Source organism: Myotis myotis, unplaced genomic scaffold, assembly GCF_014108235.1.
Source record: "Myotis myotis isolate mMyoMyo1 unplaced genomic scaffold, mMyoMyo1.p scaffold_m19_p_18, whole genome shotgun sequence".
NCBI classification, from domain to species: Eukaryota; Metazoa; Chordata; class Mammalia; order Chiroptera; family Vespertilionidae; genus Myotis; species Myotis myotis.
The window spans coordinates 35,480,605-35,507,405 of NW_023416322.1; the positions used below are offsets into that span (position 1 = coordinate 35,480,605).

Here is a 26,801-nt window from a genome sequence, read left to right on the forward strand (position 1 = left end):
GAGAAACCGTGGAGGGCCCAGCCTGCGTGGCTCACTGGCTGAGCGTTGACCTATATGTGAACCAGGAGGTCATGGTTCGATTCCCAGTCAGGGCAGATGCCCGGGTTGCCAGCTCAATCCCCAGTATGGGGCATGCAAGAGGCAGCCAATCAATGATTTTCTCTCCTCATTGATGTTTCTATCTCTCTCCCCCACTCCCTTCCTCTCTGAAATCAATAAAAATAATAAAAAAAGAAACTGGGAAGGAATTAATAACTGTAACTTTTTAAAAACTACAAAAAAAAAAGGTAATGGATACTTTATACAGTTGTGAAAATGAAAATAAGAGGGCAGACCAGGAAGTTCATGTCTACAATTTACTTCAAATTACAAAAGGACCAGTTACAATATATAACTAACAACAAGTTGCACAAGTTCCAAGTGTCATAAGTTTACAAGGCAGGGTTGGCTGGCTGGTTTCTACCAACACAACCACTGAGCTGTGCTTATGAAAACAAAAACCACAGGATGAAAGAATTCCATTTTCCTGAGAACCTTGAATTTTGAGACTATCCTTTTTTACTTTTAGAAGGGAGTTCTGGTTTGGTTTTGAATCTCAAGTTACCAATCGACTTGCTCTGCAATCCGTAAAACGACAATGTCCAAAGTGAGGATAAACTAGTCATGAACATGTCACCAGCAAAAGTCCTTTTACCAATCAGAGCCAGTATATTTACAAGATCTTATTCACCATTTTAATCATCAGATGCTTTACTGGCTTGGCTGCCTCCAGTTCCAACCACAAGGTGAAGGGTGGCCCTTTTTGTTCCTTCAAACCAGGAATAGTATCTTTCAGTCCATGATATCCTTCATCATACCAGTATTATAGCACAGAACCCCGAGATCATTACATGTAAATATCCAAACTCCCTTGCTGAATAACAACTGCTGGGTAAAGTGACTTGCTAGTAGATTTTTAAAAACGTTTTACAGAAAGCTTTAGACCTCGATGCGGGGAAAAAAAGCTGGTAATGATTTGCACCCTCTGTAATCTTAAAAAAAAGCCAAAAGAAAAAAAAAGCCAAAAAAAAAAAAAACCCCACCACACACACACACACACACACAAAACTGCAGACCAAGAATCAAAAATAGCTTTACACAAACAAGAGCAAAATTGCAGGTTTTGCTCAGGGCATCAGCCACTTAATTTAACCCCACTTCACCGGGGGCAGGAAGCCACACAGCTGTTTTCATCAGAGTTACTAGGAAACAAACAAGATAAAGGACATACTGGGCAGAACAGGCTCCAGTGGAAATGCATATTTGGATGCAATTCCTGAAAATTCCCAAAAGCAAGCATCGAGGGCTGCCTCAGAACGGGTGCACCTACCACGGAGTCGGCGGTGTAAGCCGGGGAGACCTAGCGGAGCCCGGGGTGGTTCCCCCTTCCCCGGCCCCCCGCTCTGCACCCCTCCCCTCCCTTCCCCTCCCCTCCCCCATAAACAGGAAAAGCGCGCCCAGCAGAAACGCAGGCCCGGCTCGGGATGGTCACGGCAAACCCGCGGGCGGACCCGCGCTCCCGGCGACCGACCTCCCGGTCCGGGTTGCTAGCAACAAAAAGGGCCTCCTCCTTCCCACGGAGCCGGGCGAAGAGCGTGGAGTTTGGGTTGTTTCCTCACCCTTTTATTTTTTTTTTTTTTTTTTCTTAAACGAAAGCTTTGGGAAAGTGACAGCAGACAGCAAACAGCAAAAGTTTCCCCCGGAGCCAGACCTCGGGCTCGGCCCCGCACACACAGATGCGTCCATCGGTGGGCTGGTCTCCCGCCGCCTCCCCATCGTTACAAAACGACCAGCGGAACGATTACACACCAGCGGGGCTCAACGGCACCGGCGGGGGGAGCGGGGAGCGCCCACACCCACCGCCGCCACCGATCCCTCCCGGCGCCGGTGCCGGGCCCCAGACGGCACGCACGACCCGCCGGCCGGCCGGGCACCCGCCACGGCAGCCGCGGAGAGGCCGGCGGGGAGACGCCGGCGGCCCCTGTCATTCGAGGACAACACGCCCAGGAAGAAGTGGCAGGACGCAGGGGGAGTTGCCCCGAAAACCAGCCCGCAGCCTCCCCGCTTTCCCGGGGGCGCGATCCCGCCCGCGGCAGAGAGCGGCCGGGCCGCAGGACCCCGACCCCGACCCCGATCCCGGGGGGGGGGGCCTCCCCGAGAGACGCGTCCCCCGCAGGCCGGGCGCCCCGGACAGCCCGCGGCCCGCCCGGTGCCCCGCGGGGAGCCGATCCGAGGGCGCTCCCGGCCCAGGAGCCCGCCCTCCCGCCCGCCCGCGCCGACTCACCGCCGGTGTGTCTGGTTCTCAGCCGCGAGCTGGGGCTGCCGTGAGGAGGCGGCGGAGGAGACAGGATCCGGGGCCCCGCCGCCGGGTCATCATACCCCCCGCGCGCGCCAGCCCGGGCCCCGGCCCCCGCCCCCCGGAGCCGTCCCCGCACCCGTCCCGCGGGGGGAGCCCCCACAGCCCCCCGCTCGCCCCGCCGCCCGGGCCCTGGCCGCCGTCGCTGCCGCCTCGGCCCCGCGCGATCCCGCCTCGGCCTCCCGCAGCCGTCCGGGGCCGCCGCCGGGCCCCTCGCTCCGCCGCCGCCGCCGCCGCCGCCGCTGCTGTCGCCAGACCCGACGAGCCGAGCGCCGAGCGGCCGCCCCATCCGGCCGGCCCCGCCCCGCGGGAACTCCGCACCCGCCGGCGCCATGACACCTACTGAGGCGGAAGTGCCGGGAGGCGGAAGTGCCGGGAGCCGGCGGACCCGGACCGCCTTAGGGCGCCGGCGCGGGGGCTCGCCGTGGGTCCCCGCGGGGGCCTCCGTGGGGAGCCAGCGTGGATCGCGGGCGGGGGCCGGGCTCCCCGCCCCTCCGCACCGACCCCGCGAGGATCTGAAGGTGCCCGGTGGCGGGAGGGGGTCCGGCTGGAAAACCTCAGCCCTGCAAGTGTGACATCACCGCGGGCCGGTGTGACACCCCCCGAGAGTGGGCCGCGCGCGGGGAGGCGGGGCGCCCCGGGCAGCCCCCCTGCTGGGGAGGAGGTCCCTCCGTTGGGGCTTCCCGGTTTCGTGGCCGCCTACGGGCGTTCAATCGGCGCCGGGCTCGGTGCACTGAGCGCCCGCAGGGGGCTCCCCGTGGCCGCCGGGGACCTGTGCGTGCCCTGGGAAGTGAGGAGGCACAGCTGTGCTCGGACCAACCCCTCAGACCGGCGGCGAGCGGAAGCTGTGCCCTCATTTTCTTGCCTCCCCCCGGAGCGCAAGGCTGGGTATCGGGGAGACGGAAGGCGTGGGGCACCCACCGCGCGGAGGGGACGGGCTGCGTGAGAACTGGCTGCCCCGGTGCCAGGACCGACGCCATCTCCCGGGGCCTGAGCTTCCGCGGGACTGACCGCACCTGTACCTCCCGCTGCGGAAAGTGCTCTGGTTTCTAGGGTGGGGGCGTTTTTAGGGAGACAGTGGTATAATCGAGCTGTTTTTTTCCGGCCCACAGTGCTAGAGGCTGCATGGTCTGAGCCCTGGAAAGGGGCCGCCCAGCACCCTGGGCACCTGCGCAGACTCCCCCACAAGTGGGCAGGAGTGGCCCAGACGAGATTCTGCCGGCAGCCTCTCTTCCTCGGTCTCACTCATGCATCCCTGGCCTCCTGGGATCCCCATCTGCCCACGCCAAAAAAGATCATTTTTGTGACGATGTGCTAAAGTAGTTAATGCTACTACCTTCGAGTTTTTGTGGGTTCCCCCCCTCCCTGTTTTAACACCACTGGGAGCAGTTCTGTTTTATTGGGAACAGGGAAGTTATTTCCCTAGAGAACCAGGGTTAGCAAAACAGGATGGCTGTTTGCTTATTTTCACAGAAACTTAGAGAACATCAAGTCCTCCATTGGGCTCTGTCTTTCCCCCTCCCTTCCACTCTCTGAAAATCAATGGAAAAATATCCTCGGGCGAGGATTGACAAAAAAACAAAAGTTGCTGTGGCCTCCTAACTGGTTCCAGGGAGGGCAAACCCAGCATGTGTGATGGAGGTTAGAGGAGAACCTTCTCGCTCCCCCTAGGATTTCATTGTCTGTACAAGTACCAGGCCCTGAGTTACAATGAAAGGATGAGTAAAGCATATTCCTTGCCCCCAAGGATCTCACAAGGTGGCCAACTAGGAATAATTATCACAAGTCTATGATATTGGTCTTCAAAGTGGTATTAAAAATACTGAGGAATATAAGAGTTAACTGTGTCTGGAGGTCACTGTAGAAGCTTCTAGAAGTATTGCTGTTGACTGAGCAGGGACTTAAAGAAGATGGCACTACGTCTGCTGGGCCATCAGTGAGATGTTATTTGCTTTTAGTAACTTTTTTTTTAATCCTCACCTGAGGATATTTTTCCATTGACTTTTAGAGAGTGTGGAAGAGAGAGGGAAAGACAGAGAGAAACATGGATATGAGAGAAACACATTGATTGGTTGCCTCCCGCAGGAGTCCCGACCAGAACCTCGGCTGGGGAATAGCCAGCAACCGAGATATGAGGTATGTGCCCTCGACCTGATTCGAACCCAGGACCCTTCAGTCCTCAGGCCAATGCTCTAACCACTGAGAAAAACCAGCTAGGGCTTTAGTAACTATCTTAAGTACATTTTAAAGCAACTTGTGAACAGAAGAATAAATATGCCATTATACCATCATGTACAGGGGCCATGAGGTCTTAGGTGAGACAGGTACTCTCTTGGGAAGAAAGGGTTATCGGTCTGCTGCTCTAGAGTGTGGTACATACAAAGCTGAGAAGTATGCACGGGCATTAGGAACCCGCCCAGAATAATAGGTGAGTGAGTGGGTTTTGTCAAAAAGGTCCCTCCCCCATGTTGGGAGAAGGCTTTGTCTCCTCACCACCTCCACGCTTCCCCCAGCTTCAACTCCCTAAAGCTGGGTTGGTTGCTGGGCTAAGTAGTGTGACCTGCCTGCTCTCAAGTCTAAGTCTTGCTAGTCTGTCTGCTTTTTGCATCAGAATAGGGCATTCTGGGGACTGGTTCCCAGCAGAAATGATGGCTTTGGTGGAATAAGAGTTTGGGTGAAAGAATAAGAGTCAAATACCAGTAATTAAAACAAAGGGAAGGTGAAACTAGGGAGAGGTGGTAATTGCCAACATTGTGAAGACACCCAATGTCACTGAATTGTACACTTTAAAAATGGTTAATTGTGTATTATGTGAATTTCACCCCAAGAAAACAAACATGGGAGGTTCATAGGAATTAGAGATAACGGGCAAGAGACTTTATCCCTAATTTAACTAATTTTCAAGGGTCAACCCAGAGACTATTCTGGGGAAAGAGCAAATACCTTGAATACTCATACAACCCATGTTTATTCCTCCCCCGCCCCCCCAATCATGTCTATTTCCTCCCTCGTCTACACATAACCATCTAACCCTCCCTCACGCTCTTCATGTACCAACTCTTTATTCAACAAAACTAAGGGGCAGTGCTTTTCTCTCCCTTTCCCTGGATCATCATCATTTCTCGTCATGCCTCTGCCATTCTGTATCTTCTCCCTTTTCTTTGACCATCTTTGACCAACTGTTAAGCCTTTGGCACCTGCATTCCATATCTTTCCCTCTCATTAATTCTAAGCCAAAGCCAAAGCCAAAATAAATGCTCTGGGAAGGGCAATGAATCAGGGCAGGAACTCGAAATTTCATAATTAGGTATTACTTGTGCTAGGTCATTTTGCACTTCCTACAAACTCAGAAATGAAAAAGGCCCCAACGCAGTATCCCTTGCCTAACAAAAGTCCTGGGATGTGGTTGGCACTAACAACTGTTTTACTGAGTAAATAACTGTTTATTCGCAGTGTGCAAAGCAGCGAAATTTGTTAACTACAGAATAGACTTTAAGAAATCTCAAAATAGCCGAAACCGGTTTGGCTCAGTGGATAGAGCGTCAGCCTGCGGACTGAAAGGTCCCAGGTTCGATTCCGGTCAAGGGCATGTACCTGGGTTGCGGGCACTTCCCCAGTGGGGGGTGTGCAGGAGGCAGCTGATCGATGTTTCTAACTCTCTATCTCTCTCCCTTCCTCTCTGTAAAAAATCAATAAAATATATTAAAAAAATAGTTATTATAAAAAAAAAAAAGAAATCTCAAAATAACGATCTTCATCTTCGGCTGTGAATTTAACTTATTTTTTTTATTACTTTTGGAAGCATTTTTATAAAATTGGTAAGCTGTCATCAAGTGGTTAGCAAGTGGTTCTCTCCACCGAGGTGGGGTAGGAGGTGTCTTATCAAAACTAGAGACGGACAGGCCCGCATGGCTCAGTGGTCGAGCATTGACCTATGAATCAGGAGGTTGAGGTTCAATTCCCAGTCAGGGCATATGACTGGGTTTCGGGCTTGATCCCCAGTGTGGGGCATGCGAGAGGCAGCTGATCAATGATTCTCTGTCATCATGGATGTTTTTGTCTCTCTTTCTCTCTCCCTTCCTCTCGAAAATCAATAATATATATATAAATAACTAGAGGCAAAATTCTCTAGTGTGAAGTAGGCTCTGCCTGACCAAGCTCAGTGCTCCCCGGATGTCCAGTACAGAAGAGCGTAGGCTTCGGTGCCTGTCAGTAGGAAGCCCGACTCTTCTAGTTACTAGGGTGTGAGTGGACTTGCTCGATTTCCTCATCCCTGAAATGGAGGTGATAATGCTTTTTCTTACCTCCCTCATTCCATCCATCAGAGCATTTCCCTAATGTTACTTCCAAGATAACTCTGAATCCATTGCTATTCCTATCTGCTGATCCTGTCTGTGAAACCAGAAAGTCTATGAGCAGTGAAAGATGGAGTAATAACAGGTACGGACCTCCACTGCCTTGATTAAAAGGGACGGCTGGTGTAAATTATGTCTATCCTGACTCGGAGCCTTGCAGCGGGAGGATGCACTCTCATCAACTAAAAATTACCTTGTTCGTTCTGTGCTCCCTGTAAGGAGACAGACTATTACAACTTGGTGAATTAAAAAGGCTCAATTCACACTGATTCCAACTGTGCCCCGTTCTCCATTTCATCTCATAGATCTCTTCTCACAAACGCAGATACTCACAGATCAGGACCAATGTTTTTCTCATAAACATTTATGGTTAAAACATCATAATAATTTCAATAATTTAAAAGGCAAGTATTCTCTGATGAGTGCAGTTTTTTTACTGAAGACTCTTATTCTCTCAGGAAATGTAACCTCTAACCCCAAGGCTTGTGTTGACTCCAAAGCAAGTAAACCATATCTTTTTTCCTAAGTACACAGTTACAAAACATGTCTATTATAGGAAATAGTCTTAATTCATAAAGTATTCCAGATATTCACTTACGTTGTAAATAAACGTACGCATTTTCTTCCTTCCTTCCGTCCCTCCAAATATGTGCATCTACATGCTATCTGTGGGTGTATATATGGTTACATATACATTTCTCCTTTGGGAAAGCTTTGGTGGGAGAAAGGTTTATCTTAGTCCCTATACGTGCTTGTGCTAAAGAGGTAACGCTAATAGAGTCTAATAGATCTGAACACCATCCAAAGCCCATCTTCCGAAACCCCCAGTCCCGCTCACCAATACCTCTCACTGCTGGCAAGAGCTTCCTAACGGGTATTCCTGCTTTCATCCCTGCCCCTTTCTCCATTTTTGATTTTATTTGTTTGTTTGTTTGTTTTTTTGTTAACCAGGGTCAGGGCCAGGGAGGAGCCTACAACCAAGGTACGTGTCCTTGACGGGAATCAAACCCGGGACCCTTTGGTCCACAGGCTGGTGCTCTACCCATTGAGCCAAACTGGCAAGGGCTCCATCTGTTGCTTTTAAAAGTATGTATCATCAGGGGGCATACGTAACACTTTAAACAATAAGAAAAACATTAAAATAAAAGTTTGTATCAGATCGTATCACTCCCTTCCAGGGAAGCACTCCAATAGCCTCCCATTAATTACACTGAGATAAAAACCCAAACTTCTTACTTTAACCTCTAAGTCACTTCTGATCCAAGGTATGTCTCCCTCCCTGAGGTCATCTCCTCTTCTTCCCTTTGGCCATATGCTCTCCTTGATGTGCCTCGGGCACCAAGTTAACGCCCATCACGTGGTCTTTCATCTGACTGGCTCCTTTCCATCACTCAGGTCTCAGCTTATGTGTGTCAACCCATAGACACCTTCCATGACCTGTATCTGACTTCTCCCCAACTCTGTTAGCCAGTTGTTTTTTTCTTAGCACTTTTCACTACCTGGTATTTACTTACTGTCTCTCTCCTTTAGAATGTGAGTTCCATGTGGGTAGGGCAGTTTCTGTCTCGTTCGCTATTTTATGATTATAAGGGCAAGCAGAATCATTCTGTACCAGTGTCGGTGGGATATCCCAGGGAAGTGCCATGAACCTAAGACAAAGTAGCTTGTGCTGGTTCGGGAGGGTTAAGAGTGTGAGGCAGGTGACAGCCTGACAGCTACTCACTAGCAGTAGCATCAAAATATGCACCCCCCAGCATTTCTCCTGCTGAAGGACCACTTCGAGAATGTAGAGTGACCTCTGTCCCTGGGAGTGGACTTGAGACAGAGAACCCAGGTCCAAACCCCCTTTCTTGAACAAGCAGACCACTTACCTCCTATTTCCTGCCACAAAGGGGAGTCTGAGTCAGGAGTGAGAGATGGTCCTTCAAAGCCAGAGAGGCCGATTTTCTCCTCTAAAGGGATGTAAGTCACTGCCGGTCTCCTTGTGGAAAAGTACAAGTTTTCTCACAGATCCTGAGACAAAAAACTAGCTGACCTCCAGGGAACTTCCTTTCTCCCGGTACCTTCAGGCCTAATGGAAGATCTTCATAGCTCTGTGGGGGTCAACCTTAGATTCTAAAAATAATTGCCTACTCAGATCTATGCCATGCAGCATTTTTATATGCGTATTAAGAAATAAAAACAAATAAGGCAGTTGCCAATCTCTACTAGAGACCAGACAAATTTACTTTAGAATAGTAAGGAATTTTCCCATTACTAAAACACAAACTTGTACCAACAACTAAACTCCAAGCCCTTTGCTTCTACTCCCCCACTCGAATTCATACAGATCCCTCTTCAAGGAATATGGGTGACACAGCATCCGCCAAGAGTGGACAGGTTCCTTCTGTTACGAGGAGATAAGGCCAGCTTGGGTACCTTATCTCTCCCAAACACCTGTGGGCAGCACAGAAGTGAGCCAGCTTGAGGCTCCTGGAGGAAGCCAGGCTCAGCCTTGCCCACAGAGCTTACTGAATCTTAACACGTGAGATGACTCTCTAAGTGTTTACATGTACTGTTCTAGTAACATCATTGTTCTAGTAACATCATTCCAGGCATTTTAATGCTATCCTCTTCTGCAAAAAGGAGGGTAAGAAAATCTTTCTAGAGGGCAATTGGGCACAATTTGCATTAAGAACTCAAAACTGCATCCCATTTCCAGTAATCTAACAAAAGTACCATGATATATGCACAAGGATGCTCACTGTGATGTGCATAATTGTGAAAAAGGGCACACAAAATGAATAATATGGAAATGACTTAAGATATACCCATATGATAGAGCATTATACTATTAAAATAATATGCTATTAAAAATGGCATTTTGAATATTTAATGATACAAAAAATGCTTAAGCTATTAAGTAACCCACAGGATATGAAACTATATGCAGCATCACCCAAATTTTGAAAAAATTATATATTTAATACATTTACGTGCACAGAAAAAAGTTAAAACAATTGCTCTACATGGAGCAATTATAAAGTTTTTCTTTATATTTCCATGATTCCCAAGGTTTCTTAGTTTATATATAAACTTTTTTCCTTTTTACTCCTCACCTGAGGATATTTTTCCATTGATTTTTAGAGAGTGGGAGAGGGAGGGAAAGACAGAGAGAAATATCAATGTGAGAGAAACACATTGATTAGTTGCCTCCTGTATGTGCCCTGACCAGGGCTCAGGCCGGGGAGGAGCCTGCAACCGAGATATGTGCCCTTGATCCGAACCAAACCCAGGATCCTTCGGTCCACAGGCTGTCGCTCTGTGCACTGAGCCAAACCGGCTGGGGCTATAAACTTCGTAAAGAACCAGGAGCTAAGAGAACCAATATTTGAAATACCCATCAGGTACTAGTAGTAGGCACTGAGATAGGAATTTCCCGTTCTCTAACCTCCATGGCAGCCAGGAGAGGCAGGTAGCCCAGCCCCTGGTTCAGAGAGGCTCTGCTATTCAAGCACAGATTCAAGCCCAGGACAATGCCCGCTTCCTGCTGCCCCACAGGCTCCCCAGCTGCGGCTCCCCGTGGGCCCACGGGAGGCTTAGAGTGGAGGCCACTGACAAAACACAGCTGTGGACAGCTTGCCCAAGAGCGAGGCCCTGTTTTGATATCTAAACTCTTCATATCTTCCTCGCAAAGTATGAAACTGTTTTTCCTGGACAAGAAACAGAGGCTGCATTACTGCGAGGGCTGGCGGGTCCATTCTGAAGCAATGGCTCTGCATGCCGGTGCCCTGTGGCTCTGTCCTGCTTATTGGCTTGGCATCCGTCAGGCTGTGAGCAGAACAGGGCAGAACGGCACACCCCCACCCCTTCCACCAGCTGGCTCCTTGGTCTCTGCCCTGGATACTAAAACAAACAGGCTGTGTGCTCTGGCTCCCTACTCAACCCAAGGGTGGGGGCCTGAAGGGGGGAGGGCAGTAAACATCCCAGCTATGTGAACAATCAGGAATATCTGACAGCACATGTGATCTTTTGTAATTTTATTTCAGTCACAATCAGGGCCTCCAGGCAGCTGGGAGGCCCATCATACCCTCATCCTGGTTCCAGGTACCGCCCTGGGGAGGGTGCCCAATGCTCCAGCTGGCACCATTCCAGGTAGGTCTCCAGTGACTACAAACTCTCGTGGGGGCAAAGATGGAATTTTTCTGCATGTTCCAAGGCTCTTCACTTCCTGTTCCCTCCCCAAGACAGAGACAGGAAGTAGCTGGAATGGGGTCATGGCAAGTCAGTGACCTCCAGGATTGGAACGTGCTGCCTGGATCCCCACTTTATCCTCCAGCGCTCCAGTTCCTAAGTGAGAAAACAGAACCACCTCGGGACTTCTGTCTAGGAAAAGGGAGGAGGGGACATGGAGAATGGCACATGACACACAAAATGGGAATACCCTGGGCCCTTTGGCTTCAGACTCTATTTCTGCAGCCACTTAAGAGGATTGCACATTCAAAAATGTTGGAGAAACACTGTGTTAACAAATTTAAGCAGGCCCTAGCTGGTTTGGCTCAGTGGATAGCGTGCTGGCCTGTGGACCAAAGGGTCCTGGGTTCAATTCCAGTCAACATCAAATGCCCAGGTTGTGGGCTCAGTCCCCAGTAGGGGGCGTGCAAGAGGCAGCTGATCAATGATTCTCATCATTGATGTTTCTATCTCTCCCTCTTCCTCTCTGAAATCAATAAAAAATATATAAAAAAATGTAAACAGATTATTACTGCAGGCCACCTTACAGGGGCTCACAATGTAAAGGGGTTTTAATGAAGATGATTTTTCAAACAGTCAACTATATACTGAGGATTCCATAAGCATTAGGCTTCCAATGATCACACTTTGAGGAGTGTTGCTCCAAGGTGAGCCCAAAAGAATCCTGGGAAGACAGAAAAGGCCCTAAACAAACTCCCCACCAGCCATCAGCCGTTGTCTTTAAAACTGTGGCACTGGCTCAAACAAGGCTGTGCTCCCGTCTGCACTTCAGCAAGGATTTATGGTATTTTTCCATTTGCTGGTCAAAGCCCCTGGAAGAGAACCTTGCTTGGAAGAAGTTCAGTGGAGTCAGGAGGTATTTCAGGGCCAGGCCGCTGAACTCAGGAGCCAGAAGCGGGACAGCCTTGCTGCTGGGAGACTGGGGTGAATCCTGGCCCGCCCACGCACACGAGTTCCTGGAGACTGCTGTGCCACCATTGTCTCCCCTGGGGACCAAGTGAGGCCCTCCACCAATTTCCTCCCCAGTTTCCGGAGGGAGAAATTCCTCCTCTGGAGACCTTAAATGAACTGAAAGACCCAAGGGGGCAGTCAGCACGGTCACCATCTTCTGGGACTCGGAAAAAGGGACTGCCTGCTTGCTGCAGCGGTCTGGGAACAACTGCTTCTTGGTCCGCAAAGGATGGAGGGAAGGCTGCTTCTCAAGGTTCCCAGAAAGGTCCTCGTTCTTGGCTTTCTTGGAGTCCCCGTCAGCTTGAAATCGATCAGCCTCTTCCTCAGGAGATTCAAACACCACACCCTGGGTCCTCGGCCTCCTGAGCTTCCTTTCTAACAGGCAGAGGACGCTTGGTTTGCTGGAGGAGACACTCATGTATTGCTGGACAGAGTCTGGAATCAAGGGCACAGGGAGCCTGGGGTCCAGACTGTCCTGAAAGTAGTCCCTACAGGGCTGGCGACTGACGATGGGCAGCACCTGGCAAGGCTTCAGCGCTGCCACAAAGGCACGCAGCTCCGGGTAGGAGGAGTGGTCGGAGTACGGGACGATGTGGATATTGGGGTGGGAGCTGTGGATTTTCCGGCTTGTGGGAAGGATAGCAATGGTAGGGCGGGCCTGGTTCCAGCGCAGCATGGCAGAATGGCAGATCTCCGTGTGGTTCACGGCGTGGATGCGGCCAGCCTTCTCCTCCACTGTGAACACATCTGCCAGGCCCAACAGCTGCACCAACTCCAGGCGCCGAGGACTCAACACCACCCAGGTCTGAAACTCCAGGGCCAGCTGCTCCAGCAGGGACTCTTTCCCCAGGCTATAGAGTCCTGAATAACGGTAACAGTATTGGGGAAAGTAAAGGAAGAAAGAGAATGAAGCTATTGGGGAATCTAATAAATCAACCAAATGTGCAACAAAAACACACAATATAATGGGACAATCGGAGTGCATCAGGGATGGGATGGCATTTGAGCTGAGATATATGGAAAATGGGGTAGGGAAAAGTTAGCACAGAATTCACTCATTCATTCGGTTCCACACAGAAAAGCATCTACCAGTGTTAGGCACTATGGGAACAAAAAGTCTCAGTCCTCTTGCAGTGTGATCTACACAGGAACCCAGAAACCATGTGGTTAAGGCACTGTTAGAGGCGCGCACACAGTAATATTGGGGCACAGAAAAGTATCTTCCAGTTGATGAAGTTAGGGAAGGTTTCCCGAAAAACGACAACTGCGCTGTCTTCAGGGATGGGGGCCCAGGTTAAGCTGGCAGGGGAAGGAAATGGCAGAACGCGTTAAGAGGGGTCAGTTTGCTGCTACTAAAGTACAAAGAAGGAACTGGTAAGAAATACCAGTAACATCAGACCCTCAATGAGTAATTAGAGATGTGGTACATACATACAACGGAATACTACTCAGCCATAACAGGAAATACTACCATTTGCGACAACATGGATGGATGATCTTGAGAGTAATACGCTAAGCGAAATAAGTCTGATGTTAAAGGACAAGAAGCATATGATTTCACTCATGTGGGATATAAAACAAAGCAACAAACTCAGATGCAGGTAGCTCAGATGCAATCAGGAGTTGGGACTGTGGAGGCAGAGACGGTGAGCAGATGGCCATTTTAAATTAAGATGGACAGCGCAGCCCTCCTGGCGTGGCTCAGTGGTTGAGCATCGACCTATGAGCCAGGTCCGATTCCCAGTCAGGGCACATGCCCGGGTTGGGGGCTCAATCCCCACTAGGGGACATGCAGGCGGCAGCCAATCGATGATTCTCATCACTGAGGTTTCTCTCTCTCTCCCTCTTTCTTCCTCTCTGAAATCAATAAATATATTTTTAAAAACTTAAAAAGAAAAAGATGGACAGGTGTAGGTGTCCTGGAGAAGGGGGGGTCTGCACAAAGACTTGAGAGATGTGAGACGCCCACAAAGACCCTCGGTGCACTCCCTACGGGCGAGAGAAGAGGAACGGAAAGCACTCACCGATCTTCACGTCGTGCTGTGGGTGCTTTCGAATGAGCGCCACAATCTGCTGGGCCGCTTCCTGCTGGGAAGGGAGATCCAGTGCGGGGTTGCAGTTGGTGTTGTCTAGGTACAAGGTGTGGATCTGCTTCCCCACGCGCAGGGCTGGCTCCTTCAGCATGGCCGGGGTAAACCGAAAATCACCTGGGGGCGGCAACAGAGACAAAAGTATAGAAGACAAGCCTCCCACCTCCCACAACAAATGGGCATTAGCTTTCTGGCTCTCGGGAAACCTGGAGTCCGGCACCGACCTACTCTGCTTAGTACAGCTTCCTTGTGGAAATGTTTCTATCCCGTTCCTGTTCACGGTTTGGTCCCTGAAGGAGTGGGAAGTCTCCAGAAAGGGTCAGTGCTCCTATGGGATTAAGCTAGGAGGCCTTCAGACTTCTTTTTATAACAAATTTATTGGGTGTCACTGGTTAATAAAGGGTTCCATAGGTTTCAAGAAAAAGATGGAACTTCAGGAATTTGCGTGTTATCCTTCTGCAGGGGCCACGCTGATCTTGGTATTGTCCCCATTTTAGCGTATGTGCTGCTGAAACGAGCATTCTATTACGAGTTAAGGCTGATCAAGGAAGTCGTGTGGAGGCTGAGGAAGTGGGAGGGGTTCCTGGGAGGCCCACCTGTGTAGAGGATGGTTCCAAAGTATCCTTCAAAGAGAAACATGACCGAGCCAGGGCAGTGATTGGCGTCCATCAGGGTGACAGTCATGGTCTCTCTCCCAATTTCATCTAGAGGCAGGACATGGCTCTCCCCAACCTCCAGGGCTCGGATCCACCGCTTAGACACCTGAGGAAACAGTAGGTCTTGCCAGTGAACCAGCCTCCCCTCCCTGATACCTCCCTGGGCCAGGAGCTATTTCTTTCCCGACTGAGGGAAAGCTGGCCAAATGCTGAGCAGAAGCTGTCATGCAGATTCCTGCCTTCTCCCACTCACCACCCCACCCTCTGTACAATTTTAAATGAAGATTCCAGAAAACAGTCTAGTCAGCGATGCTCAAACTTTCCAGATCATAATAATCCCTTGGGGGCACCTGTTTTAAAAAAAATTTCCCACCAAATATCCAGGACCTGCGCCAGCTATATCTACTGAACCAGATGGGGGAGGGGAGGTGGGGGAGAATCTATCTACCCAGCCTATTGGGCGGGTTCTTATGATGAGGCCAGTTGGGGAAACACTAGCCTAGCTATGTGACGAGGCAGGAACAGGAGTTTCCTTGGTTGGGCTAAAAGATCTCTCCAGCTTATAGCTGAAACATCCCAAGCCCGCCCGTTGGCATCCACACTCTCGCTCCGGCTAAAGATGCATTGCTGGGTTCGCACAACTGCCCCATTAGTAACAACCAGTCTTCTGGCCCCTCTAGGCCCCCAAGGCTGAGCTGGATGGGAGTCCTGGACGCCGACTCCAGCTCGCCGTACCTGTAGGTGACGGTGCAGGAGGAAGGCCGTGATTGGGGAGCAGTAGAGGGGCCGCGCCCACGTGCTGGACAGCCCCACGGTGTGGTCCGAGTGCATGTGCGACAGGAAGAAGAGCCGCGCGGAGCCAGCCCGGCGCAGGCTCCAGAAGTCCACCGCGATGGGCGTGTGCGGGATCAGGACCCCGTTCATGGTGGCGGGGTGGCCGTCGCCGTGGGATCCGCATGGGAACAGCCCCGCGGCGTGAGCCTCCGACAGCCGCCCCGAGAACAGTCCCGCCGGGGCGAGCGCGGGGCCGGGGACCCCGAGGGAAAAGCCAGCCCCGGGGAGGAGTAAGTCACCAGAGTGGGCAGGAAAGAGAAGGCAGCGACCGCGCTCGGCGGAGCGCCAAGCCCACCCGCGCGCGGGAGCCGGCCCGGCCGGCGCGGAGCCCACTCAAAGCGCGCGCTGCCGGCGGGACAGGCCGAGGTAGCCGACTGCCGAGCGCCCGCCGCCGCCCGGCCGGACCGAGCGCGGCCGCACTCTCCGGGAGAGGTTGGGGGAAGGGCGCTTTAAGGTCTGGGCCAGGCGGCGCTCGGCGCTCCCGGGGAGAGGGTGAGTGGCAGCTGCTGGGCGTGGCCTCTGGAGGAGGAGGCGGGACTTCCGCCGAGCGTGAGCTAGGGCCTCTGGGCGACGGCGGCCGCGAGGAGGCGCCAGAAAGGCTGGCCCTGAGAGGCTGGGTCTCGGCCTGTGGCCTGCCGGGCTGGAGCTCCGAGCGGTGCGAGCCGGCGGGAAAGTGCGGGGGAAGGAACCCCCGGGCCTGCGGGGGTGGGCGGCTCGCCGGGGGCGGCGGCCTGGCTGCGGCGGGTCCGGCCTCTGGTCCCCTCACTGGCACTTCCTTTGCGCAGGTTCCCCGTCGGGCCGTGGGCGCCGCCCGGGAGTGTAAGGGGAGATGCCGTACCTCGGCTCCGAGGACGCGGTGAAGGAGCTGAAGAAGGCTCTGTGTAACCCTCACGTCCAGGCGAACCGGCTGCGCTACCGGAATGTCATCCAGCGAGTGATTAGGTACCGGCTCGCGCCCCCGCGCCCCCGCGCAGCCCGTCGGGGCGGCCGCCTCCGCCAGAGCGAAGGCGCTTTCCCGCGTGGGCTGGGCCGGGGCCTTCCCGCCGCCCCGGGGTCTAAGGCCGTGGCCGCGTCTCCCCCTCGAGGCTCAGTTTCGACCTCGTTTACTCAGCTGGGCGGTGTCATCCCTCTTTAACTGCTGACTCCCTACCTGTCACACATCCAGTTCGGACGTCTTTTTATCTTCAGACCCCCAGGGCCTAACTGCTTGCTTGGCGTTTCCGCCTGGATGTTTCTTCAAAGTCATGCAAAATAGTTCCTCATCCTCCCCCGCCCCAAACCTGCTGGTGAGCATTGCTGCCCCGCTGGCCAAGCGTGGGAATCAGCCTTGATGACACTTCACGTCTCAAGCCGGACGGGTTCATAGTTCTGAATATCCATCCTTTAAAAAAAGAAAAAGCACTGCTGCTGTCCCGGCTTCATTGCCAAAGCAATTGCCGTAGCCTAGGTACCAGCAGGTCACCTTGCCCCCTCGTTGCAGGCAGAGAGAGCTTTCCAGCGTACGAATTTGAACGTATAAAAGTCTTGCCTAAACCGTGGCTCACAAACTTTAGTATACGCAGAAGCCCCTTGGGGTGCTTTTTAAGTTTTAATATAAAATTTTCATCCAATCCAGTCATTCTGATCTCAGTAGGATGGGATGGAACCCAGAAATCTGCATTTTTAACAGACATCCCATCTGATTCCTGCCGGAGACCATAGTTTGAGAAACGGCGATCTACAGAATCACCTCGAAATTAGATATATATATTGATTTCAGAAAGGAAGGGAGAGGGAGAGAGAAACAGAAACATCAATAATGAGAATCATTGATTGGCTGCCCCCTGCATGCCCCCTATTGGGGATCGAGCCCATAACCCGGGCATGTGCCCTTGACCAGCATCCAACCTGGGACCCTTCAGTCTGAAGGCTGACGCCAAACCGGTCCGGGCACGTCCAAATGTTTTATCATAGCACCCAAGGAATGCCAGGCTAGCTCAACTACCTGCAGACTCTCAAAAGAATGTGCCATTGTTGCTCAGGCCTACCTGCCACATGGCACGTCTCGTTACCTATCCACCACACCTGCCTGGTGAGTCCTGCGCATTCAGCTCTGGATTCCCACTGTGCCTTGTCTTCTGTTATCGTACTTATCTGTTGTACTGTAATTAGTGGTGCTCTTGTCTGGTTCCTTAGTAGACTTTGAGTTCCTAGACATTCCTTTTTCAAGATTATGTCCCCAGATCATATCCCTGGGATGTAAAGGCTGAATTTCACTGGAATGTATTCGGAATTCAGTAAGTGTTGAACAAATAGAAGAATGTTTATTGCAGGCCCCTGGGTGACATAATAGACAAGGTGGACCTGGTTGCTTCCCTCGCAGAGATCATAATCTAGTTAGATAACCAGGACATGTATAAGAAAAAAACCAAAACCAAAAAGCCTTCATTATAGGTTGGGAATTAACGTGTTTTTGCTTCTTCCTACTATGTGTGTTGGTTTCAGGCACATGACTCAGGGCGTGGACATGTCTGGTGTTTTCATGGAAATGGTGAAGGCCAGTGCCACCGTAGATATTGTTCAGAAGAAGTTGGTTTATCTCTACATGTGCACATACGCTCCCCTGAAGCCAGATCTGGCTCTCCTGGCCATCAACACACTGTGCAAAGACTGTTCGGACCCCAACCCGATGGTGCGAGGGCTGGCACTGCGGAGCATGTGCAGCCTCAGGTGAGCACCCTTTTGCTTGCTCGTTTCTCAGTGGCTGATGAATTTAGGGGGTCAAAGGGTAGATTTTTTATTTCATTTTTAAATTTAATTTAACTTTTTCCATCACCATTTATCCCCTCTAGCTATGCCTTCTTCTATATCCCTTATCTGCTCCCCTGCCCCCTGCAATCACCATGCTGTTGTTCATGTCCATGAAGGGGTAGGGCTTTTTTTGTTTGTTTGTTTTTATTGATTTCAGAGAGGAAGGGGGAGGAAGAGAGAGATAGAAACATCAATTATGAGAGAATCATTGATCGGCTGCCTCCTACATGCCCCCTTTTGGGGATCAAGCCTGCAATGTGGGCATGTGCCCTTGACTGGAATCGAACCCAGGACCCTTCAGTCTGCAGGCTGACAGTCTATCCACTAAGCCAGACCAGCTAGGGCAAGGGGTAGGTTTTCAATGATGACAATTTATTTGAGCTTTTTTATCCTGAGAACACTGTTGTCACAGTGTTCAGCCATCACTTTAGCTTGGAAAACTATATCACACTAGAGGCCCGGTGCATGAAAATCGTGCACTAGATGGGGGTTAGAGTAGGGGGTGTCCCTCAGCCCAGCCTGCACCCTTGGGAAGTGGGCCTAAGCCATCACTTGGACATCCTTAGCACTTCCGCAGAGGTGAGAGAGGCTCCTGCCACCGCCACTGCACTCGCCAGCTGTGAACCCTGCTTCTGGCTGAGCGGCGCTCCCACTGTGGGAGCGCACTGACCACCAGGGGGCAGCTCCTGCATTGAGTGTCTGTCCACTGGTGGTCAGTGCATGTCATAGCGACTGGTTGTTCTGTCATTCGGTCAATTTGTATATTAGCCTTTTATTATATAGGATAGGATTGGTTCATTAGAGGGAGTTTTTCATTCTCACTCTAGATGAAATAGTTCTTGGGTTGGGTTAAAGGTTTCTAAACAATTGTGTGTAGCATTATTCCAAATATAAAGTCAAATAGGCTTTTTTTAGTTTGACAACAGCTTTCACCAATTCATGATCTGATAGATGGACATTCAAACACCCACTAAACCGTCCGTTAAGTTGCTAGGGGCTGAAATGTGTCAAAACTAGGATTTCAGGATCTGGCTGATTCCAGGATGTGTTGCTTAGGATGCCTGGTGTACAGGAGTATATCCAACAGCCTATTCTCAATGGTCTGCGGGATAAGGCTTCATACGTCAGGAGGGTGGCAGTCCTTGGCTGTGCCAAGATGCATAATCTTCATGGAGACTCTGAAGTGGGTAAGTTTCAGTGTGATCCATCCTGATCAATATTTATTTGTGCCTGCATTATATATATGATTTTGGGAAAGATTATGTAGCTTTTGTAGAAAGTAATAATGTGGCCCTGACTCTATGCATGTCCCTTTAAGCAGGATGCAGGGCTTGATATTTTCTGAGATTAGAGGAATCCTTTCTTTGAGGCTCAGGTGCGATCCTTTGTCTTAGGTATGCAGCAGATGGCAGTTTTGGGCCCTGACTTGGTATTGCCTTTGTGATTTTTGTAGCAGAGAAGTTCAGCTTTGTTTACAGCTATTACTCGGGCTCTGTTCCCTTATCCCCGTGACTCTGAAGCTTTCCTTCTTTATCTGAGGTCTCTGTTCTCTTTTCTAGATGGTGCCCTGGTAAATGAATTATACAGTTTGCTGCGTGACCAGGATCCAATTGTGGTGGTGAACTGCTTGAGGTCTCTAGAGGAAATTCTGAAACAGGAAGGAGGTGTTGTCATCAATAAGCCCATCGCCCACCATCTCTTAAATCGGTGTGGATGCCTCACCTCGGTGCTCTTTTAATTATGACGAGATCTGCTCCTAGTGGGATCTTATCGATGTGTTGAGTTAAGGAATAGTAAAGAAAGTTAATTTTTTTAAAAAGAAAGCTTATCGTAGCTATTAACTTCCCCATATTTCATTGAGAGGATTTCTTTTATTTGCCTTAGTTCCTTTTAGTGATATAGAGAGATGGCAGAAACATCCTGTGGGTTCTGTCCTCCTTTTAGTCATGTCCCTCAGACTAAGCCATTTATGCTGTCTTAAAAGGTAGAGGATCTAGATCGAGGGTAAAGTGATCATGATCATGTCTTTGGCCTTAGATGAGTGTGCATTTGTACCGTAAACTCGTATTAGAATTTAAAGACTATTTTGTGTAAACTTTAAGTAGTACATAAAAAGAATAATTTGATTACGGCACAGCCTATTTTTAAGAATTCTCCCTTGTTATGATGAACAGATGACTGGTGACATGCAGTAGTATGCAAATAGTCCTAATTTTGTTGCTAAAATAGCACTTTTGTTTTCTTTTTTGGATAGAATGTCCAAACTGGACCAATGGGGCCAGGCTGAAGTATTGAACTTCCTGCTACGCTACCAGCCCCGCAGTGAGGAGGAGCTGTTTGACATTCTCAATCTGTTGGACAGCTTTCTCAAGAGCAGTAGCCCAAGTGTGGTGATGGGAGCCGCCAAACTCTTTCTGATCTTAGCAAAAAAGTTCCCCCACGTGCAAACGGATGTGCTCATGCAGGTGAAGGGACCTTTACTGGCTGCCTGCTCTTCGGAGAGCCGCGAGCTCTGTTTTGCTGCCCTCTGTCACGTGCGCCAGATCTTGCATAGTTTGCCAGGTCACTTTAGCAGCCACTACAAAAAGTTCTTTTGCTCCTACTCGGAGCCCCACTATATCAAGCTGCAGAAGGTGGAGGTGCTGTGTGAGCTGGTGAACGACGAGAACGTGCAGCAGGTGCTCGAGGAGCTGCGAGGGTACTGCACTGACGTGTCTGCTGACTTTGCACAGGCTGCCATCTTTGCCATAGGTAGGTGTCTGCCTACGTTACCCAGCTAGAAAGTGGTGGAACCATAGAGAGCAAAAGGGAAGGAATCTTACCTCAGAGGCACCAGAGAATCGGGTCATTGATGACAAATGAGGGAGGAAGGGTTTTATTGGCTCTATCTTCCAGGATAGAGTATACAGGTAACTCAAACTATAATACTTAAAGTTGATGTTGCTTTTTGTTGTCTGCTATCCAAAATGCTTTCCTGTTCTTCATCTTACCACTGTCTTGTGAGGCAGTGTTATTAGCTTCATTTTAAAGCGGAAGAAACTCGGGCACCAACAGGTTAACTTCCTAAAAGGAACTCACAAAATGGAAGCGATTAGGGAACTAAGTATTGGAGGGCTTCAAGTGGAGGAGGGGAAGGAACCCTCCTGCATAGAATGAAGTGTGGCTGTTCTTAGGGGCAGAGACAGGGAACTAGGAGAGTGGAAATCCTGCAGTCAGGACACTGCTGCCACGTGTTCCCAGCAGGAACATTCCTGTGCGCGTATGTTTCAGCAAGCGCTGCTGCCTCCTATCTGGTTGCCAAATAAATACCTTTGTTTCCAAAGTTTTCAACCTTGGTCAGTGGACAGTTATTTTTCTGTGAACTTTGTTTTCTACTGGTCTGTGAAAAACAAACAAACAATGGATTCATTTTTACCAACTTTCCCTTTATAACAAACTTAGATTTGTATTTCATCGTTTCTAGGTATCTCAGGTTGTCTTTGGCTGGTGGGAAATTACGTTAGAACGAGACGCTAGCATTTGACTTCACAATTTCCTCTGCGTTTCCCTCCTTTGCAGGTGGTATTGCGAGGACCTACACAGATCAGTGTGTGCAGATTCTAACGGAGCTGCTGGAGCTTCGACAAGAGCACATTACCACGGGTAATGGCTACCTTTCTAGGGCTTTTTGCCACTTGCCTGGCTCAGAGTAGTTGCTCCAAAAATATTGTTGAATGACAGATGTTTAACCTTTTATTTTGCATCATCACTTTTGCCATCAGACAGACGTAGTACCTATGGATGTAACACGGTAGCCTTCAGGTGGCCATGTGTCTGCAAGCTGTACTGTGGACAATGAAGGGTGTTTAGGAGGACCTCACTTGTTATGTCCCCACCTTTACTTCTCTTTTTGCAATGGCAGTATAATGTAAGCAGTGGCTTCCAGGCCTGGAACTCGGCTGAGGCAAGCAAAGTGCCTAGGATGCAAAAATTTTAAGAGTCACTCATTCTCAGGTTCATGCGTGGGCTAACCCTGCGTGTCTTCCTAAATTATACACCTTGCTTGGCTCACCATAGTCCCAGCCCTGGGGGCTCCATTTATACTGTCTGCAGAGTATCACTCAACACTGCCCCACATTTGCGTTTTACCAAGTGCTTTCACATCCATTAGCTCATTTATCCCCAAAGCACTCTCATAAGAGCAGCATTCACTTAAGAAACTGCCTAAGGCCAGTTTGGTTGAGCATCATTCCATGCACCAAGAGGTCTCTGGTTGATTCCAGTCAGGGCACATACCTGGGTTTTGGGCTTGATCCCCAGTAAGGAGCATGTAGGAGGCAGGCGATTGATAGTTCTCTCTCATAGATGTTTCTTTCTGTCTCTCCCTCCCTCTCTCTCAAATAAATAAAATATTTAAAAAAATTATTGCCCACATCAGACATCTCTCAGATAATCATTGACCAACCCTTCAACATCCTTTAAAGAAATTCACTTAGAATCTAGTCTGAACCTAGGACTTTTCTTAAGGTCCCTTCCTGCATGGAGGCTCTAATCCTGTGCTTTTGTGCCCTGAGCTGTGTTGTAGTGGTGGTGCAGACTTTCCGAGACCTGGTGTGGCTGTGTCCTCAGTGTACGGAAGCTGTGTGCCAGGCCCTACCCGGCTGTGAGGAGAACATTCAGGACAGCGAGGTAGACTGTAATTCTCCTTTATTTCTCAGCAGAGGGTGATGGGTGGGATCCTGACCTCTGAAATGGAATCTATTCCTTCTGCCCAGTGTCTGATATTCTTAGAATTGATGGCCACCTCAGATTCTGTTTTAGGTGTACATGGTTTTTATTACAGATACTTTATATCACTGTTCTCTTGAACAGTTTTGAGTCAAATTTAGACCATGGAGTTTTCAGCTGGAATGAATGTCAGAATCATTTGTGGAATTTTTACAAATATTCGCGCTTTACCCACTTCTACTGACTTAAATGTGCCAGGAGTGAGGACCCAGCCACATATCTTTTTAAGAAGCCTCACATATGACTCTGATGTGTGCTACAGGTTAATCCACATGATTACCTTAGAACCACGAAGTAGTTTAGAGAAAATTTTCAGTAACTTTCACTGAAACATTAAACCCCCAATTGGGACAGAGGCCCCAAAGCTGAGGAAGCCTTGTTGCTTCATCACTATCGGCCATAAGAGTCTTGAGTTTCCTTTTGTGCAGTAGAATTTAATTCCTATTAGTTGTAGAAAGTGTAGGAGGAGGATTGATACAGTGCAAGTTGAAATAAATAAAAGGTGCTCACTTCGGCAGCACATATACTAAAATTGGAACGATACAGAGAAGATTAGCATAGCCCCTATGCAAGGATGACATGCAAATTCATGAAGCGTTCCATATTTTAAAAAAAAGAAAGGAAGGGAGGGAGGGAGGAAGGAAAGAAAAGAAAAGAAAAAAGAAAAAAGATTTTTCACCACCCTGGCTGAGTAGCTCAGTTGGTTAGATTGTTGTCCTGATACCCCAAGGGTGTGGGTTTGATCGTGATTCAGGGCTCATACAAGAAGCAACCAGTGAATATATAAATTGGTGTTTCTCTCTCTCTTCCTCTCTAAACCCAATAAATAAATAAAAATGAAAGATGGCACCTTTTCTGCTGACACTAGTGGGAAAACAAAGCCTATAACTGTGTGCTGTCTGCAGTGTTTTAGACAACCAGAGGTTGATCACCTGTTCTTACTCCTTCATTCCCCAGGGGAAGCAGGCGCTCATTTGGCTACTCGGTGTCCATGGGGAAAGAATTCCCAATGCTCCTTACGTGTTGGAAGACTTCGTAGAGAACGTGAAGTCGGAGACATTTCCAGCTGTTAAGATGGAGCTCCTCACGGCGCTGCTGCGCCTTTTCCTCTCACGGCCCGCTGAGTGCCAGGACATGCTGGGCCGCTTGCTGCATTACTGCATAGGTAGGTTCTCCCGATGGAATGAGGACTTGCCATGATCCATTGTAAATTCCCACAGCTTTCCTGGTTTGTGAATCATGTCTGGGACCAAGAAGAAAATGTTAATGTTTTCTAGAGTTTCTGTCCTTTATTTTTTTCCCCGTTTTGGTTGGCACAGAGATAGGAGGAGAGTGTGTTTTTTGTGTTGTTTTGTTTTAAGAGTAAAGTTAAACTTTACAGTAATTTTTTTCTATATACAAAGAATTATAGTAGATGTTTATGGGGACTCCTAGCCCAGGGCTCCCCTCTTTTCCACTAAAAGTTTCACTTACAGCTGACAATTTATGGGAGTGAGGAGGAGGAAAAAAAAAAGGTGATGGACCTCAGCTGTCCCCCACACCCCTTTTCTTAAAAGTATAAAGATAGATCTCTAATGTGAGTTTGTTTCTTTGCCAAGACTTTGAAATCTGCACTTCCATGAGCTCCTGTGTGCTGCACTCACCCATCTTCTACACATTCTCACCTACATGCACACACAGGCAGCACCCACTGCAGACCTGGAGACCAGCTGTTCTCTGCCCTCCTCTGGAAATCTAAAGCACCAGACCATTCATTTCTGCTCCTACTCCCTGGGCTCTCCTCCTGTCCACCAAGCTTTGCTCAACTTCCAGAGTGTTACACCTGAAGCCCCTCAATAGCCTGATGTTTGGAAAGTCATGGGAAAGCAGCTCTAGAGAAGGAACCACTTAAGAATTTAACGTGTGCTGCGTTTTGCTTATGTTGATAGGAAACATTTCTTTCCAGGCTGTGGATTTCTAATTAAACTTTCTGCTTCCTTAAGAAATAATACCCTTAATCGTCATAAGCAATAGAGGTTCCCACAAGAGTGAAAGAGGTAGAGGGGGCAGAAGGTAACTGAGGGAGACCCCATACCTGGAGCTCTCTACCAACCCATTCCAGGCAGTGTGGACAGAGGCTATGGACAAGGTGACACCAGCCCTGAAAAACTCAATGGCCACCCTCACCTGGACGTGGCATGAGAGTGTTTTTGTTTTTAATGAACTCATCTGTTGTTTTGCCTCAGAGGAAGAAAAGGATATGGCAGTACGGGACCGTGGTCTCTTCTATTATCGCCTCCTCTTAGCTGGCATTGATGAAGTTAAGCGGATCCTATGTAGCCCTAAATCTGACCCTTCTCTTGGACTTTTGGAGGATCAGGCAGAAAGACCTGTGAATAGCTGGGCTTTGGACTTCAACACGCTGGTGCCAGTATATGGCAAAGCCCGCTGGGCAACCATCTCTAAATGCCAGGGGGCAGAGCGTCGTGGCCTAGAGCTTCCCAACACTGCATCCTTGGCCGCATCAGGTAAAATAGTCCTTGCTTTATATCTTGTCACAAAACATTGTTATCTTTAGCAATGACTAGTAGAAAGTAGAATACCCTAAATCTCAGACTGTTGCCTGAACTTGTGAGGAAGAAAGAAGTTCATCATGGGCTCTGTCAGGCATTTATCCAAAGATGAAAGTCACATTGTATACTTTCTGAAATCTGGGTTAAAAAAAAAAAAAATGTAGTTTCTATAGATTTAAGAACATCTCTTAACACAAGTTCTGTGATTCTTTTAGGACCCCTGATTCCTGAAGAGGACAAGGAGAGGGTGCAAGAACTCTCTGATTCTGGAGCCCTCATGCTAGTCCCCAATCTCCAGCTTACTGCTGAGTATTTTGAGAAAACTTGGCTTAGCCTCCAAGTTGCTCATCAGCAGGTGGTCCCTTGGCAGGGAGCAGTCCACCCAGACACCCTCCAGATGGCCCTGCAAGTGGTGCACATCCAGACCATCGCAGTGAGCAGGGCTGGGGCTCAGCCATGGAAAGCCTACCTCAGTGCTCAGGACGACACCGGTTGTCTGTTCTTAACAGAGCTGCTGTTGGAGCCTGAGAACTTAGAGATGCAGATCTCCGTGAAACAGACTGAGGCGAGGACGGAGACACTGAGCAGCTTCATTTCTGTGTTAGAAACTGTGATTGGAACAATTGGAGACATAAAACCATAAGAGTTCTGCCACCTGTCCTGAGGGAGAAGAAGAGCTCTCAGACTTCCTTGATTTTTCTTATTGCAGATGCTTGTAAGTCCAGAGGATATCAAATGCGAAGGGCATTGGGAAATCTAGGAATCAGGATTTTTATGTTTTTGTCCAAAGACCATCAAATTATTCCTCTCAGACTTGCTGTTGAATGACCCCATTTTTCCAGTTGCTGTTGTAAAGGGTAGTGGTGGTGAGGGGATAGGAATGGGAGTCAGGATAGGGTGTGGATTCTTTTCTACCCAGTTTAAGGGTGTTTTACTAATTAAAGGGGCCTGATGTGTGTGGAAACTGGAGTCATCATTGGTGGGCATCATTTTCTCTTCTGGATTATTGCAGGAAATTTCTGACTATTCTCATATTTCTAATCGTGCTTCTTAGGCCAGAGTTCAGAGTCTTCTGTGTCATGTCTCACCACTCCCCAAGCACCCTGTATGCTGGCAATGCGAGCCACTTGCAGTTCCCTGAATACACCAGGCTCTCTCACCTCTGCTTTGACACCTGC

General features: G+C 49.4%; 3 protein-coding genes and 2 non-coding genes across 15 annotated transcripts in view; 2 read left to right on the forward strand and 3 right to left on the reverse strand.

Annotated features, from left to right (window-relative positions):
- HIPK1 (homeodomain interacting protein kinase 1) overlaps positions 1–9,073 on the reverse strand; it is a 52,167-nt gene extending 43,094 nt beyond the window's left edge. For 3 of the 4 annotated variants that reach the window (XM_036342317.1, XM_036342315.1, XM_036342318.1), the window contains exon 1: positions 2,324–2,477. The gene's annotated coding sequence lies outside the window, so the exon portion shown is untranslated. Of the gene's footprint in view, positions 1–2,323; positions 2,478–8,621 lie in introns of those variants that run through there. The other variant, XM_036342319.1, reaches the window with a different exon arrangement.
- AP4B1 (adaptor related protein complex 4 subunit beta 1) lies at positions 2,751–26,782 on the forward strand. 8 transcript variants are annotated; one of them, XM_036342323.1, is made up of 12 exons: positions 2,751–2,916; positions 10,779–10,884; positions 16,300–16,456; positions 17,999–18,223; positions 19,361–19,491; positions 19,864–20,011; positions 20,559–21,055; positions 21,863–21,946; positions 22,869–22,972; positions 24,029–24,236; positions 25,297–25,578; positions 25,839–26,782. In XM_036342323.1, the coding sequence occupies exons 3-12, from the start codon at positions 16,344–16,346 to the stop codon at positions 26,264–26,266; spliced, it is 2,220 nt and encodes a 739-aa protein (XP_036198216.1). In that variant the 5' UTR covers positions 2,751–2,916; positions 10,779–10,884; positions 16,300–16,343; the 3' UTR covers positions 26,267–26,782. The 8 variants fall into 8 exon arrangements, with proteins under 8 accessions (XP_036198216.1, XP_036198215.1, XP_036198213.1 ...); XM_036342322.1 differs by lacking the exon at positions 10,779–10,884; XM_036342320.1 differs by lacking the exons at positions 2,751–2,916; positions 10,779–10,884 and adding an exon at positions 16,055–16,169.
- On the reverse strand, positions 10,753–15,638 carry DCLRE1B (DNA cross-link repair 1B). The gene is made up of 4 exons (XM_036342328.1): positions 15,416–15,638; positions 14,621–14,786; positions 13,959–14,141; positions 10,753–12,795 (listed from the first exon to the last, which is right to left on the reverse strand). The coding sequence occupies exons 1-4, from the start codon at positions 15,602–15,604 to the stop codon at positions 11,723–11,725; spliced, it is 1,611 nt and encodes a 536-aa protein (XP_036198221.1). The 5' UTR covers positions 15,605–15,638; the 3' UTR covers positions 10,753–11,722.
- LOC118673889 lies at positions 14,442–14,545 on the reverse strand. Its single transcript, XR_004973541.1, has one exon. It is a non-coding gene; the product is annotated as a U6 spliceosomal RNA (small nuclear RNA).
- LOC118673869 lies at positions 23,574–23,680 on the forward strand. Its single transcript, XR_004973522.1, has one exon. It is a non-coding gene; the product is annotated as a U6 spliceosomal RNA (small nuclear RNA).
- Positions 26,783–26,801: the final 19 nt, after the last annotated feature.